This window comes from Passer montanus, unplaced genomic scaffold (assembly GCF_014805655.1).
Source record: "Passer montanus isolate IOZ18808 unplaced genomic scaffold, ASM1480565v1 scaffold13, whole genome shotgun sequence".
Taxonomy (NCBI): Eukaryota; Metazoa; Chordata; class Aves; order Passeriformes; family Passeridae; genus Passer; species Passer montanus.
The window spans coordinates 4,971,610-4,989,499 of NW_024359832.1; the positions used below are offsets into that span (position 1 = coordinate 4,971,610).

General features: G+C 37.4%; 1 protein-coding gene across 1 annotated transcript in view; it reads right to left on the reverse strand.

The window, feature by feature from the left end:
- Positions 1-7,371: 7,371 nt before the first annotated feature.
- Positions 7,372-17,890, reverse strand: part of GRXCR1 (glutaredoxin and cysteine rich domain containing 1) — a 38,955-nt gene continuing 28,436 nt past the window's right edge. The window contains exons 4-6 of the mRNA XM_039699064.1: positions 17,337-17,560; positions 9,641-9,706; positions 7,372-7,570 (exon numbers count right to left, since the gene is read on the reverse strand). Coding sequence (XP_039554998.1) covers positions 7,391-7,570; positions 9,641-9,706; positions 17,337-17,560 — 470 coding nt within the window. The 3' untranslated portion in view covers positions 7,372-7,390. The remainder of the gene's footprint in view (positions 7,571-9,640; positions 9,707-17,336; positions 17,561-17,890) is intronic.

Here is a 17,890-nt window from a genome sequence, read left to right on the forward strand (position 1 = left end):
TTTTTATCTGGAGATTTAGACTCTGTGCCTCAGAGGCAAGCTGGGATGTTAAAAAAGGTAAGTTAAATCTGATTTACTATTCAGAATTGTTGTGCTGGTCTTCTCTGTTTATGAAATATTTTCAGATTCACAGCCAAGTAGCCCTCTATCAGTTTGTATTTATTACTTTCATTGTCAATATGAAATGCCACGTTAGGAAAAAAGTGCTTCAGGGATTTAGTATAACTTGAAAAAAGCAAATCTCAAGTTAAGCTGAAACAATACTGTCTGCTTTGGCTTTATGCTGTTTCCTTTTAGGTGTATTGGATGAAGACTGTTGGTTACAGTAAGTTAACAGCCCCCTGAGGTGGCCCTCAGGAGATCTGAAGGACACAGGTGACACCAGCTGAGGATTTAGGAGAGAAGGGTAGGAAAAACAACCTCTATTAAGCAGGACAGATAAACAGTTTGAAGGAGAGGGGATGCAGCGAGTGACCTGGGATCAAATTCTAAAACCAAGTTATGGCATAGCAAGGTGTTGTGGACCATAATTCATATTACCGCAAAGACAGAAGACAGAAAATGTTCAAGAGAGGACAATAGGATTTGTGAATAGGCCCTGAGGCTATAAATCATACTGTAAGCAGATATACGAAGTCGTCTGAAGGCAAGCATAAAGTGTGGCATGACAAATTTGGCATTATTGAACATTAGATGCACTGCAAAAAGTATAAGCTGCAATAGGAAAGACTTATTGCCATCATAGACCTGATAAAGGAGTGGGGAATAAATGTGGAAAAACATTCCAGGGTTTTCAAACCATATTGCTCATGAAGTATGTCTTACAAGATTAGATTTGGTGGCTGTAAAGAAAGGAGATGTTTTAATTGTTAACTTTTCTTTGATAGAGGATGTGCACATTTAGTTAAGAACACAAGAAAAGACAGGGAAATTTAGGATCATTATGTTCCAAACTGGCAAAAGAACATGGGATGAGGAAAAAGGCAGCACAGCACCACCTGTCTCAGAGCACTGTGTGCACTGTTGGGGATATCACAAGAGTACAGCATCAAATAGCAAGGAGCCCTCACTGGGAAACTCTGCATCCCACAGAAAACACATTAATGCATCTCTCTAAAACACTGAGGAAGAGGATTACAGACTAAAGTTTCTGATAGGTTTGTCTGCTAATCTTGCTTTGGTTATTCTGGCATTTTCTGAGTAAGAGTCTAAGTAATGGAGACAATAATAATAATACTATTCTACTTATGTTTAAAATTTAGTCCTGATGCTTAATGATGTTCTAGGAAATTTTACTCAGTGATTATGTTGGAAAGGAAAACTTACTAGCATCAGCTATTACCATCAAGCTCTAATGAGAGGCAGCATGATTTTCTTATAACGTTAAAAGCAACAATTGCAATATCACAAATATAAGAGTAATGATGATGACTGTTAATTATCTTTGTGCTTATACTTTAAAAAATAAATTTTTACTGAGTCCTTTATTTTGTTGGCTGAAATATTGATCTGATGTTCACTCTGTCTGGTTGGATCCCTGAGGGGGTATAAAGCATTCATTACCTGTGCAGCTCTACTGATGCACAAGAATTAAATATATCATCCCACAGGTTTGGAGGATTTCTGCTGGAGTACAACAATCCTGTCCTACTGTATCCTAGTCCCATATGCAATATGATGAGGAAAGTTATTGTGCAAATGAAGTTGGAGGGCAAAACAGTGTATGGATGTTCTTCAAAGCCTCAGATATTGGCTCAAATAGGGGCAGAGTTCTAAAATAATAGTATAATGTTGGTACTGGGAGTTAGGTCAGAGAATATTCACATTTAGATGATGTTTTGTGTACTTGTCATCCTCACTCATTTATAATTTACCTGACTTGAAATCAGAGAGAAATTTGCCCATATCTGACAGACAAGAATGCATCCACTAGATTAAATATTTACAAAGTAAAATAGCCACTTTTAAGTGGTAAGTTGATGAGTGCTCACATTTGTATGGTTATGCTTGATGAATTTTTATTGATCATTATTTGCCTGCTTTGAACAGATCACAATCAATAATGAAAATAACAACTTGTAGTCAACTCTTCTGACTAGTCATATAACTGTTGCTTGTTTTGTGTTGTCACAACAGGCTTTTCTCCAGATCAAAATATAACTGTCAGCAGCCAAAAGGCATTACCCTGCAGCATACTTCTTTTATATAAACTTCAAAATTTCAGGCCACTAAAAGAAAATTATTTTTGTTGAAATAAACTTCTGATTATTGGGACAGAGAAGAGTCTTTTAAATAAAGCTTTGTTTGCAATAAGAGTTTTTTCCATCAGTAGAAAAATATGAGACCTCAAAGAGAAAAGAGCAGTATATGTCTTATTGCAGTGTGGTTTTTCTTGAATGGAAAACTTATTGGTTTTCAGAAACCTTTTAACTCATTTGAAACCAATTTTTCAAAGTAGAGCTGATAAGCTAGAAGAAGCTTAAACTGAAAGTGCTTTTTCACAGTCATTTCCTTCTAAAGCAATTATTTCCTGATTCACTGTCCCTAAGCAAATTAATGCTAGAAGAAATTGGATTAAACAAAGATTTAGTTCAAATAATTTTTACTTTTCAAGTTATTGTTGGATTACAATGTCCTTTACTATCATCTCTAAATTATTTAAAGTAAGCTAAGCAATCTTAATTCTCCTTACTAAATTATTTAAGGCATAAATATTTCCTGTTGAATGCTTTTGTGGTCAAATAATATATCTCAAGCTAAGAGAATAAAATTCATTTTAATGCATTTATACAATGGCAATAGCTAGGAACAATACCTGAAGTGTCTTCCATTAGATAGTCACTCGTGAAAATTGTGGAACTCATGTCAGTAAGAGTCATTCCTTATTTTCATTAATAAAACTCCAAAATTCTTAAGGAATTCTTTTTACTTTTTTCACAGGACTCTAAAGTCAAAAGCAGAAAGCTTTCTTACAATGCATGCTTTCTTACAGGTGAATTTACTTGTCTTATTTCAAGACGTATCAGATCCTTTTCATTCATTATTATGAGTTCACAAGCATAGGTGAAATAGACCACAGAGTGAGGGAACATCTTGGAGGGCTTCAAGACACCACATTCTTACTTTTAAAGGGGAATTTGTACTATACAGTATACATTTATACTGTGAAGCATTAATTACATAATTTTATATTTCACTGCGCTTCACTTGTAAAGGCTACAACCAGCTGACCATGAATTTAAATCAGTAGGATGGTTCCCATTGATTTGACAGGACCATGACTGATGTCAGAAAATTTCAGAATTAAGTGTGGAGGTCAGTAATAGCTATGCCTGATGTAGTTTTTAGCTCCAAATAAAAGGCTAAGCTTATTTTTGCACACATAAGACAGTCTGTCTGTTTAAGGTATCTTTAGAAAGAATATACCATGGAAACAGAGCTTGAATGGAAATCCACTCCCAGATGCATTGTCTCTTATTAAAATGCCCACATTTTTTCCCCACAAAAGTAACATCCATTGGTATGTTAAAAGAGCAGATTACTCCCCAACAGAAAAAAAATCAAGTGCAAAATTAAATAAAATTTACAATCCCTACTCTTTTAGTGCAAGTGAGAAGATAATTACTCTGAAATAACCCATTGTAAAGAAAGAAAACAGGAGGAGGATGAACACCACACTTTATGTGGTCCTCACTATTTAGAGTAAAAGAAAAATCTCTTACTCTCTGCTCTGTCACAGCATATGTCACAGTTAAGACAGCCACAACACATAGAGCCTCATCATACAATGACAGAAAGCTTTAACTCGTACAGAGCAGAAGGCTTCAAGCAGCTGCCTTTCCTTAGCCCAACCTTTTATCCCCCTCATTGTTCACACACTGCACCTGTGTGCCCTCTGCTCCCTTTGGTGGTTGGTCAGTGCCCCTGGGCACTCCATGGCTCACTGCTGTCAGTGCTGCTCACCTGCTGCTCACAGCTGCACCCACTGGGGGTGAGGCTCAGCCACAGCCCCACTGCCAATTACCACAAACTGTGTTCCTACACTGCTCCTATGACAGCAAATCTCTCTAGGGAGTAAAAAACAGTCTTATGCTCAGATATGTAGTCCACTGGAAAGAGTGCTTCAAGTTCCTGGATTGAAGACTCCAAACTATTCTCTTAAGTTCATAAAGACTTTTGCAAAGAAACAGCCCAAGGATTACCTTGCTCTCTCATACTAGCTCTCATATAGGCCAATATGTTGAGCTGTCAGGCAGAGAACATTTACTTGGATCCTTACTTCAGCCTTGCCATGAGGGCCAGAAACAAGAGAGGCAGAGCTGGATGCATTTAGAAATATAAAATTTCCTGTACAAAGATGCAGTTGGATGAGTCTTATTTGTTAGAGCAGAGGAGATGGCTGCTAGCTCCTTGGAAATAAAGATGCACTACTGGTGTAAATCAGAACAGACTTGCATACCTCATTTTATTAAAAGCTATATTGCTAGCTGCCTGATGAATCTCTTATACTAGAAACCATCATATCTCTCAACTGGCTCCTGGGCTTGCCTTTGTAATGCTGTCATTCTGCCCCACTTAGTGTTTCTAGGATGGCTGGAGAGATCTGAGAAGCCAGACCCAAACCCTAGCAGAGATTGTAAACAACACAGTAAAAAATATCTCCTAAAAAAAAAAAAAATAAAGAACTTTTGTTTTTCACACAGGCTTGTACAAGAAAAATATAGCTGGAGAGAATAAGCTAGCAATTCAGTTGATGAGAGAGGAGAGAAAAAATCCTTTTCTAGTCCATTGACAAATACTCAGTGCCTGCAGAATGCTATGTTTGTCAACATTAGGTGTCCTTTGTCTCTCATAAAGATCCTTGGGGGGAAAAAAAAGATTCTGCAATACTTGAAATTTTGCTTGCATAATTTTTTCCTTCTAAAGAGAAAACTAAGGATGTTTTGCCTTATCTTTGCTCATTGGCATTAGGTGCCTGTGAAGGGTGAGAGTCTTGGCTAGGACAGTCTCTCTAGATTTCTTTGACAGACCCTGGAGATAAATCAGGAAAGAAATGGGCTTTAGTGCATTTGTTTCTCTCTGAAAGGGAAGTAATTTCTGATTGCCTGAATGGCAAGAAAATCAGCTTCAAACCCTTTTTCCAGGTCAATGAAGAAATTTTGTTTTCAGTAAAACTGAAAATATTTAGCATATTTTCTCAATTCATAGTAATTTGGTCATACGGTGGGTGAATGGTGATATGAACCATCCCATCAAGCAATATGTCCTCTCAGGGGTGAGGGCTGTGGAATTACAGTATCACAAATGCACTGACATTTTCTTCACTAGTAATTTCCCTCAAGAATGTATTTGAGTATGCCATCTTGAGTTCAGTATTCACTACTGTGAATGTTCTCACTCTCCAGATCCATAACAAGTTAAAAACTAAGAAAGTTTGTTTTCATGCATCAGAAATGATGACTTTCTAATCATCAGTATTCTGCTTTATGCTGCCTTTCATTCTGTATCATACCTGTCTGAACTGCAATATTAGCCAGAAATAGATGGCTCGTATGACTATTAAATAAAAAAAGGAATAATGTATTTTCTTTCTTCTCTTCCTACCCATGCTGTAAAAAAGTAAGCACATCTGCAATTCAGAATTTTATAGCTGGGCTGCTGCTAAGAATCATGGATGGCCTTTGTATAAAATTTAGTCTCTCTCATGTCATGCTGAAGATCCAGATGCTCCCTCTGAGCATTAAGGTAGAATCTGTAGGAGCGGTAGGATTGTACAAGCACTTTCAAGCCTGCACATTCAACATGCAATAGAATATAAATCCCTTAGATTCAAATGTTCAAAGAGATAAGTAAGTTCAACTTTTCCAACTCTTCAGCACCAGCTACCACCTCTAGACACAGCAAGTGGAAGGGAGGTGGAGGAAAGATGGCTGTCTGATGATTCAGTGAGGAAAGTAAGGCTTCAGAAAAACAAAGGTCTTCAGAGGGTTTGGGTTTTTTTGCAAGCCGTGTTTTGTGCTGCTGTGGCTATCCTGGTTTATACCACAGCTGTGCTGTGCTCAAAAAAGAATACCTGAGTTTTTCATCACAGAGAAATTAAGGAAGATTATATGGGAAAGAGGGAAGGGAAATGGGGTACCCAACCAGAGTAAACAACATCTAGTAAAGCAAATTGCACCTACCTTAACCCCAGTCAGCACAACTTTACAAATAATGAGTGAAGAAGCATAAATTGCATGGCTCAATACTTGCTAATGCAGCTTGGGCAGGGTGAATGACTACCAGAGAAGCCTTTTCTAGCCAACACCAATCTCAGCAAGGTGCTTCCTACTACTTGTGCCAGTACAGACTGGCAGCAGGAACATGAGACAGATGTGCAGTGTCAGAATGAGCAATTGGTTGATGCTAAAGTTATCCTGTTAAAAAGTATTCTGTGGAAATGCATGAATGGTTATGCACTTCCAAACTGGAATGTATTCAGTGTGGAGAGCTCACAGTCCATTGAGACTAATTGATAACTAATTCTCTTGGGCTTGTGTTGGGGAAACCCACTAAAATTGGCAAAGGTTTTTACAGTACTGGAGTTGTCTGGCCATAGACCTGGGCCCTCCCGGGGAACAGATGCCCTGAAACAATCATGCCAGGCTAGTCATCAAACCTCAACAACTACTAAGCTCAAAAAAACCTGAAATCTCATCCTCAATTACTTTATATGCAATTTATAAAGTTGTCAGGTGTTCTCACTGAATCATTATAAGATCTACTGTGACATATAGAATCATAAAGCTCTGTGATACTACCACAGTTATGAACACCTACTACATTAAATGTTTACTTAACTTTGTCTAACAACAATAATTTTGTAACAAAGAGAAAGCAATACTAAAAGAGAAAGTTGATTCATGTTTCTATTCTTCTGTTGCCTCATAGAATTCTAGACAGAATTCAGCCCTAGTGGCTTTTCAGGGAAGTGCTGTGTGGAACAGTCTTGGACAAGTCCACATTACAAAATCTTTATTCTCACTGAATTTGAAAACAGCACTGCTCAATAATTTGAAGTTTAAGCTTCATTTTGCTGTAATTTTGAGTGCATTACTCAAAAACACATATGACTGCTGATGATTCCATATAGAAAAAGAAAGAATTAATATATGTGATAAGTTTTCCAGACTACAAATCCCTCTACAAGGAAACTAGAAAGATGTATTTTAGAGTTCATTATATGGTCAACAGTTAAAGATTAAAAAGCTCAAATGCTCAAACCAGAAGTATACAACAAATGGATTTTTATTGACTGTTTTGGATAAATTGATTAATAAAAAAAAAAAAAAGCATATTACAAACTGGTGCAGTACCATAAAATTTGTTTGAACGTGTGGAGATGCCATTTTTAGCCTGCACAGCTCCTGCAGCGCTGGAGCCCATTCTCATTGCAAGCAGTGCACTTGAGGGCTTTGAAGGAGTCCGTAAAGCAGTTCCGGAACACGGACATCTTGCTCCCATGGCACGCTGAGCACGGCAGGAAACCAAAGCCCCCGCAAGAGCGGCACTCTTCAGGATGCTGGACTCTCTGCTCAAAGAACGAAAGAAAGACAAAAATGTTATCTCATCAACCACCATAAGGTCTAGGACAATGAGGACTCCAGGACAAGTAAAAATACATGTCCTGGATCCCATTTTGGGCAAGACCCACCACCCCATCCCATGGCGAACCACCATGGAAGAGCAGTAAGTCTTCCTTTTCCTTTGGCCAGATCCACATGCAATGTGAGAGAGGCTCACTGCTGGTTCATTGGTCACTTAATACCTCCATCTAATACCTGCATTTATACTTGCCAAAATAGCAGGCTGAAGGATAGCTTGAATGCATTACTGGGATGTTGTTTAGGTCTAGATTAAATCTAGGACGTATTGCAATGCTTGAATCCAAACTCCAGGCAGTTTATGCTGATGTTATGTTCTCTATGCTGTACATTAAGACATTATGACTTTCAGCATTTGCATGCTCATGCTGAACACATGATACCTATTACAGTTAAAGCTGATGATATCAAAAAGCCATTCATAGCTTCTGACAAGCAGTAGTCAAGGAAATAAGTGGTGTATTCAAACTTATGGATGTAGAATGCTGAAGCTTTAAGAGTAAAGAAGAAAGATCATCAATGTCCAAGAGTTATACCCAGAGAAAATTTCTTCAAAGAAGGTTTGAGGCCTCTCAATTGTCCCGATTCCCAAGTAAAACAATAAATTTACTCTATTTTTTTATTAGATTAAAGACAGCGGTGCATAGAAAAAGAGATTTAAAAGACACTTTAAAGTTTCACTTGCTGAAAATTTGGCTAATTTATTTAACAATTTCCTTAAAGTTCAAATCAGAGAAAGGAAAGGTATGCCACTTTGGGTACTTACCACCACATCTTTTAGCACTGCACTGCTGAGTGAGGACTTTGCAGATTTATTCACAAAGAGCAAAAATCCATACAATTCCTGCTACTATTAGTCTGAGGAATTATGTACACTAAAAATTAGTGACAAATTATTACCAGAGCACAGTAAAATACCCACAGAAAATGTAGTACCTGGAGCACCATCAAGAAAAATGATAATATCTTTGCAAATCCATTAATAATAGCATTCACCTATTGAAAACTCAGATGAACATGGAAGAAGCATTTTTTTCTTTTTGTTCTGTAGCTCATAAACTTGCTCTTCTTCTTCACAAGGCAAACAGGTCCTATTACTATTAGCTCTTCCAGGAAATATTTAATCTAAAATTAACTTTCTTTTTATCTTAGTTGTGCTCCCTCTTTTTTATTTTTTTTTGGTGATTGTTTACTTTATAGAACATTATTGCAAATAATCTCAAAATTTTAGGAGAATAATATTTTTAATCTTTACATTCATTAGTGCTTGTTGGTCTTTTAAATATATAGATACCTTTAGATGTAGTTAAGAGAACTAAAAAAAGCTACAAAAACAAAGCAAAATTGCTTTAGCTCAGCTTTTTGAGCAATGGCCATCTCAGCTTTTCGAGCAATGGCCATTTCCTCCTTGAACAGATGGCAGTTTGTGGAACCACTTTTAGCATCTCCAGCAATGAAGAAAACAGACTGCCCCTTGAAACTGTAGTAAACCCATTTTTGAGGAACAAAATAAATGAGTGGAAAAAACACCAAAACCAACAAAACACACCCAAAAAACCCACCAAAAGGCAGTGAAGTAGTGGTTGTATTCAGTGAGAAGTTATCAGTTTCCTATAGTCTGACATTGTTGGTCCTATATATGTACTTTTTTGACCCAAGATTAGGACACACATTTGGCATGGTAATAACATTTTATGGCCTCCACCCCAAAGCAGGGTGTAGAAAAAGAGTAAAACAAAAAACAAACAAACAAACAAACAAAAAATAAACAACAACAACAAAAAAAAAGCATTTGGGTTCATCAGTTTATGGTAGAAGAAAAGGAAGTGGTAAAAAAGAAAATCTACTCAATTACAATTATTAAATGTGAAAAAACAACAACAAAAAAAAATTGGGTTCATCAGTTTATAGTAGAAGGAAGTGGTAAAAAAGAAAATCTACTCAATTACAATTAGTAAATGTATATTCCCTATATTTATTTGCAGAAATACAATTACCTCAATTTTAGTTAAGAGATCCTGCAGTTCCCCAGATTCATTCATTAGTAAAATTTTCTCAGCACCCTATTAGGAAAAGAAGATGAAAAATGTCAGGCATTTTACCATGCAACAACCAGAGATGATTAGAAGATTTGGACTTGAAATTTTAAACAGGCTGAGGACAAATTTGTCTCACATTAATTATATTGCAATTAGGTCAACCTTAGTAAAGCTAGAAGGAGAGGAGAATCTAATCACAGGTCTGATAGTAATGCCTGAAGTTCGTTAGCAATGTGACGTATCACATTGCCTTTTCTGTAAAAAGTGACACGGCTTGGAAATTCTGATTGTTTTCCCCTTATTTTACAGGGTATATTTCCTGACAGAATAAAAAATATTCCTAGCTATTATGTCAAAAAATTACAATTTTATAAATATACAACACATGAGAGAATGCAGCAAAATGAGAAGAGGAGATTGTATTTCAAATATTCTGGCAGCTGAGCATTGAATTAAGACATAATGTGCCTAATGAATGACAAAAGGAGAAAAAGCCTAATGAAAATACTCTAACAACATTAAAGTTAGGACAACAGTACTAATAATTTAGTAACAGTAATAATAATTTAGTCTGACTGCATTAAGCCTCTTAGGGTTTCTGTGTCCTGAGCCAAAGCTCTACTGAAGCGTTGGGGATTTTTTTTCCTCCTGAAAGTAAATGCTAAGAGACCTGCAGACAAAATTAAAGTGTTAGGGAGGATATGGAACTCTTTCTTCTCTTCTCTTTTAATTAGATAACTACATTTGAACACCTATACTTCACTTAGGGAATGAATTTCATTGAATATTAAATATTGTTAAATACTTGCAGACACTTTTAACCAGAAACCAACAAAAGGTGGGGAAACTGAGACACAGATACACAGGTCTTACTTGCTGCCGGGGCAATTGGCCACATCTTCACCCCATGGTGAGTTCATTTTGTAGTGCTGCCCCAGTTTGTTGCTCCCTGCATTTCCAAATTGTTAAATTTTGTCTTTGAGTTTTCTTCCAGCCTTAACTAGAAGGTGTGGGGGACACTGGCACAGGGCTGAGGTGCAGGGGGATGCTGGCACACATGGCTCAGAAATGCCATTAGTTTGAGATGGCATGGTCAGCCCCAGCTCCTCACCAGCACCTCTCCTGGTCTCTGGGAGGTACAGGAAAAGCTGCTGGTGAGCACAGGGAATACATGTGTGACTCTAATGCACCTCCAGGTGTCCAGCCGTTCACAGAACCTTGCTGGGGACTACTGAGGCTACAAGTGTGCAGCCCAAAAGGTATCTAAAGGCAACCAAATCTTTCAAAGCCCTTTTTATGACACCCTCCTAAAGGTTATTTTCCCTAGAGAAAGTCTTTTTGTTTAAGTTTGTATAAAACAGCAGCACTTTTGACTCTGTTTGATGATTTTAGTTTAAAAGGAAAATGTTTATATTTTAGTGGATGTAGAAAGCCACGTTTTCAGTGGACACTACTTTTACAGTGTTATACTTTCAAAGAGAGATATTTTAAAAAAAATATGTTTCACACAAGGTAATTAGTTGCAGTTAATTAGTCACAGAAGATGAGAGGGGATTGATGAGCTAGCCTTATTGTGGTGACTCTTCTACCGAAATCCACTACAGATCATGGGCATTGACTGCACCAGCCCATGATCTGAGAGGAGCAGGCAATGGGAGCAATTGGCACAACGTGGCCAAGGCAGCCCATGGATTTTTAGCTTGGGGTTTGAATGCACTGCAGCAGCTTAACAGGGGATTGATGAGCTAGCCTTATTGTGCTGACTCTTCTACCGAAATCCATTACAGATCATGGGCATTGAGTGCACCAGCCCCAACACGTGCATGAGGCTGTTTGTGTCCCCACTAGAGCAGGTTTTAGCAGTCTCTTGGCCCCTTTCATGCCTGTCCTCTCATCTTTGCTTTCACACAGAGGAGCAGGCAATGGGAGCAATTGGCACAACGTGGCCAAGGCAGCCCATGGATTTTTAGCTTGGGGTTTGAATGCACTGCAGCAGCTTAAGACAAAGCTTGTGCTGCTCATCTGAAGTAGAGACAGTAAGGATTTGCAATTTTATTACTGATGGTATTTCAGCACCCCAAATTCCTTAAGCTGGACAAGCATCAATTTGCCCCCTTCAGGAAAAGCTCTCTTCTCTGTTGCCACAGGGAAAAGCATTACTGTGACTTCTGCCCTATGTTTCTGTGATATTGTATAAAGCTAATTGGCTTTTACAACACAGTAATTAAAAGTTTGACAGGTTTCCCATTATAGACTTATATTTTAAGGGATTTATATTTCTGATGACATTCAGTCAGTCAGCTGTGTTTCTCACAAAGTAGAAAGCTATGGTTTTTAAATTAAAACCCAAACATCAGAATGGCTATCAACGTTTTTAAGTGCCACTCTATCTTCTCTGATTAATGGCTGCCCCAAGTGAAATATAAGCAAAAGTCTATAGAGGTTAACCTTCCTTCCCTCTAGATCTTTGAGTCTTAACACATGGAATCCACAACTAATAAAGTAATTAACATAGCTGTTTAGTCTAATAGGTGCTTTCTGACCAGAAAGTGATGCCTTTCTTTTTCTTCCTAGGCTGTGCTCAGTCCACAATTAGTCAGAAAGGTATGTGAATCCTTAAATAGTCTGTCCCTCCAGAGAGTAACATAAGGAGTATGAGGGACAATAGGCATAATCTTCAGTGAGAAGCAAGTTTTCAGGTTTTTTACCCTTTTTTTTATTATTATTTCAAAGCAGAAGCCTGTGAATCCTTTATCTACTAATTTTGCTGAATCTCTCTTTGCTGAATATTGCTGGAGGTGTCCAGGGGTCATAGCCAGATATTCCATTGGCAAGGAAATGCCACAAACTTGGCTAAATCTTTCAGCATTTTTAATTAATAAAATTATTTTCTTAATTTTCCCTTGAGGACATCCAGAAATTAAATATTAAATTCCCATTAACTTTAGAACCAGGACAAAGTCCACTAAGTTTTCTACTCCCCATCTCTGTCTGGTCAACAAACCTGCCTGTTGCCACCTATCTTGGATATAAACCATTACCATCTCCACAATGTAATTCTTCATCAAGGAATAAACACAGATATATGGCTCTGCATTTGGCTTTACTACAACACCTGCAGGTTTTGGGAAGTAGCCTCTCTTCCACATCATTCCTTATATACTGAGAACAATTAGCAGGGCCCCTCACCATCCCTCTTGTGGACACATTTGCAGTGCAGATAAATTGCCTATTTCCTATTTTGCTAAGCACATGAGCAAGGTCTCCTGTTAAGGCAGCAGGAATGCACTCACACCCTTCACCATCACTGACCACGTTCTTCACTGGGATGTTCCAAGGAGCTGGGCTATGTCCTGTCTTTACCCACAGCTCACGCTCCCTTCTGCCCACAACACCACACCTCTCACTGCCAGGGACCCCTTGGCAGCAGGGACACAGAGGGTACAAATAACTGCCTGGAAATCTGCCCATAAACTGAGAAAATTGGCACTGCAATATAGTACCAGCACCAGAAAGTCTGGATTTGGTATGCAAAGGGTGGGAAATATTGATGTGTAAAAAGCAATTGAACCCTATGTTTCCCGACATGTTAAACTGCAAAATGGAGGAAACAAGGGGGAAAAGGCTAGGTGACTGAATGCAATAATTAAATAAAAGGTTACTGACACATAGCCATTCATATCTTCCCATCAGGTGAACACCAGAAGAATATATTTAACAAAACACAGAGAACAATTAAATACGTACGGACTGGAAATCAGCTAAAGGAAACTGTTAATTCCTGTTTCACAAAAAAAAAAATTATACACATGTATTTTCTTAAAGTCAGTTACAAAAATCCTCATTATTCTTTGGAAAGAATCATAACCAAAGTTTCAAATAAAATAGTATTACTATAAATCTCATGCTGCTTTGGATTCATTCTAGCTGGGAAAGCTAAACAGGAGATATTTTCTTCAGCAAAAACAGTCTTAAATTTACGTATCTGATAAAACCAAGGAAGTATGTATGGCAAGTGAACGCTGGAATTCAATCACATATTTCCAGTGGAAAAAAAATGCATGTATTTTTAAAATATTATGCTGTGAGTTAAGATATTTACAAAGAACTACTTATTTGCCTGTTTTATTTGCATCCCTTTTCCAGGTATATGGCTCTTTGCATAACATAAACATTGAACTATTCTGAATGTGTTTATAAGAGTAAATGAATGCTCTAAGAATAAATAAATTATTCTTTTCTGTGTAGCTTTCTGTTTTCTGGAAGTAGTTTTTTATTCTGCATTGGTATCCCAGCAGATGGCATAATTCCATTTCAGATGGAGGCAACCTCAGGTGAAAAGGGATTAGATCAGCCAGTAAAGAGCATGCAGCAGAAAGAAACAGCAATTTCCTGACAGACTGATATTTAGACAGTGTGTGTCAAGAAATACAATGGTTCAATCCTGAAAAAAAAGAGAAGATTAAAAGCCTGCTGTACTGCAGCACCCAGTACTTTCTTTGACAGGGGCTAAATATGATTTTTTTTATTGCTTCTGCCCAAGTCATGGATTTGTTTCATTGTCCCTGTGCAGGCAATGATAAATTCCACAGCACTGTGAATATTTATCCCCACAGCCTGCAATGCTCAAACAACTTTGTCTGTGCTTCTGAATAGCTTGGGTACAATATACTCTATCAGATGTACATATGTTGGATTTTGGTGCTTTTGCTACCTTTATCTCATTAAGATTGGTCTTTTCCCTTTCAAAACTGTTCACGTTTTATTTCAGGCTTGGGGTTTTTTCTAGTTATGACTCATTGAAAGCTGCATAGCTCAATATAGATTCTCCTTTGTACTGCTCCATGCAATCTCCTTATCTCCTTCAGGGAGGGATTTCTCGGGAAACAAATACTCAAAATGAAAACAAAAGAAAAAAAAGAGGAAAATATTGCATGATTTATTTACTGACACACGAGGCTTTGGGATTTCTGTGTTTCATTTGCACATCAGAAGTTAATTATTATAAAAAGCATTATAGAAATATCCATGTTTCCAATGAGACCAAATTCTGTAATTAGTTCTCGATTGCATTTTAATGAAAGACAAGCCTGGCACAGGTTCCAGCCAACATCCAGCCTTTGGGCTCACGATGCACTGTCTTCTCAAGGTGAATTGACAGACCAGGGGGGAAATGCTTCATTGCCAAACCTTTTCAACACACACCCCTCCTTATTTCTCTAAATGAATGAATTTCAGATTCTCTTGTAAAGACATATTAAGACAGAGAAATAACTGCCTTAAAATAGTGGGGCTTGCCACATTTACCAAACAGAATGAGGGAACACAGGTCCCTTGAGCCTGTCCAAGTGTCAGGTTCGTCCTGGGGCTCTCCTTCCCACAGAGCACTGCCATGTGAGCCCTGCTCACACTGAACTTGTTTTTCTCATCATGCTGAAGCACATCTCCTCTCAGTTAAAGTACACCAGAGTGGTGCTGCAGCAAGCAGCAGTGCCTCCCATGATGATAATTAGCAGAGAGCGTGGAGGGCACAAACCTCATGCAGGAGGAGTGGTGAAGCACATGCTCCCATGAGCTCTCTGTGCACAGAGGAGCTGTCTCATGCATTGTCCCCTGCCTGCAAAGCTGCTTTTCCACAAATAATGTCACTCTTAAATGGCATAACTTTAATCAATTCAATCTTAAACTAAAGTTTTTTTCCAGCTAACTACAGTGTACCTCATCTAGTTAAGGAAAAAAAGTAAAAAAGAGAAATGAAAAGAAGCAGGAAATAAACCCCATATCTGGGGGTTTTCCTTGTTTTTAGCAGCCCAATGCTTTAAGTTTTCTTGTGTTAAACAATGTAAGTGTAGTTTCCCTGCTGCAATAAATGTGTCTAGATCAGAGCACTAAACTATTTCATTTTTCTTTAGCTGTAGGAGGTAGATCTGTCTCTTCCATAGTAACCTATCTTCCTAATTCACTTGCCTTCTTTTCTGCACCTCTCTAAAGAATCTCATAGAGTACTTAGAGAGTTTTAATGAGATTTTATTGGGTTTCACACTGTCACTCCTCTTCTAGAAAACAAGTTTCTCATAATCTTTGAAAACAAACAAACAAACAAACAAAAAATCCCCCAACTGGCAGTGACTTAACGGGCCATCCATCATACCAAAATGACCATATCCTGGCATTTCCTCCAGTTAAGCAAATAATTTATTTAATCAGTTTCAGTATCTCATCTGAATTCTTTTGACAAATTGGTCATATGTGGACTGAGATTTTCTTGGAGTCAACCATAACTCACTGCTTACACTTTTAACATAATTAGATTAACAATTCTTCATCTGAATCCTGTTGAATTTTAAACTGCTCTTGAATGTAACACTTTTTCTCATGGCTGCCTGGAAAACTCTCCAAACCAGAGTTTTGATAAAAGTGTATTCTACAGTGAAGTAAAAATCACTGTCTGCTAATATCCTGCACACAGTTGGTTTTACAGCTGCTCTAATGGTCTGCCAAGGCTTTTGACTGCAAATGCATTTGTTATAATGCTCAGGGAAGCCTAACTCATGCAGAACACATGGAAGTCTTGGAAGGGATGGGGAAAAGAGGAGGAAGTGTTCATACAGCCCCAGTATTTATTATCCCTGATTGTTGGTTACACTGCATTTTGTTACTTAAATGTTTTGTGAAAATGAAAGCTTTAAGTGATGCACAGTAACCTCACTGTGTTTAAATATAGTTTGCCTTCACAAATCACAGTCTCACAGTTGGTGCTAATTGCTAGCTTTTCACCACTCAAGACAAATACCTTCTCTGAGTTTTCAAACCATTTTCTTTGTGCCACTTTCCAGAATCTTTTTTTTTATTATTTTTTTTTTTCTGTTTATGAGAAATACATTTCAAATATACAGGTTCAGTGAAAAGATAATTTCAATTTTCTTTGTGCCACTTTCTAGAATCTTTTTTTATTATTTTTTTTTTCTGTTTATGAGAAATACATTTCAAATATACAGGTTCAATGAGAAGGTGATTTTGAACATCAGTAGGCTTCTAGACCTAGAGTACTAGTGTACAAACGGGGATTTTCCATTTGGAGTTTATGTCTTACAGTAGGAGAGTGTTGGGCCCTTCTTCTCTCTTCTATAGTTAGACTTTTTTAAAAGTAAGTATTAATCAATTTTGTATCTAAAATATGTTCAGTTGATTACGGATCCTGATACAGACTACATCATCTAAAATTCAATGTATATTTAACGTCTGACACGCCACATTGTTAGTCTCTTATTCAACACAGATATTAATAGATGACAGGTTTATGCTACGTGTATCCATCTTCCTGGGTCAATCATACATACAGGTTCTCATAAGGAAAAAAAAATCAGTTTCTCTAGATTTTCATGGTTTCAACTACAAAAAGATATTTTTTTAAGAAGCAGATGATATTTAGATGTATTATTGCCTCTTACTGCCTGGTTATCTTTTGCATCTTCACATCAAACTTATCAGTGAGGATCTGCGCAGTGCATTATACAAAAAGATTTCTGTGTTAGCTTGTTACCATCACTGCAGCACTGTAGGCAATTTTCTAAAAAGCCTGCTTCTCACTCATCAAGATTTTCATCTGCTCCTCCCATCTGTAAAATAAAATAAAGGTTCATGCTTTACTTACCCCAAGATAATGGCCATCAATAAACACAACAGGGAGTGAGGGAACTTCGCAGACACTTCTGCATCTTTCATCTAGTTCTTTTCCATAATCACTGTTCAGAGCAATGTTTTTTTCTTCGAACTTAACTCTGTGATTTTGAAATATCTTTCTAACCAGTTCACATCTTTCAAAAGTGTTTCTCACCACACGAAGACTGGTGGTATAAATTACTATGCGGCCAAACTCTGGGACTGTTGAGACCTGGAAAAAAAATAGTTCCTATTACATTAACCAAAGGGTGAATATCTTCCAAGTATTGAGTAAATTTATTTAAAATATTATTTTAAAAAATAAAATCAACATCATACAAACACAATCCAACATTCAACTTTTATTCAAATGTGAAGATGGAGTAGGAAGAAGGAAGTTCTTGAAAACAGCAATTTAAGGCAATTTAAGTTTTTTAACTAAGGTGCAACTTGACTTTTTTGGAATGTCTTAGAGATGATAAGCCAACATATATTTTCAAGAAACAGATATATTTTGGATCCTGATGGACTTCCAAATAAATTGAC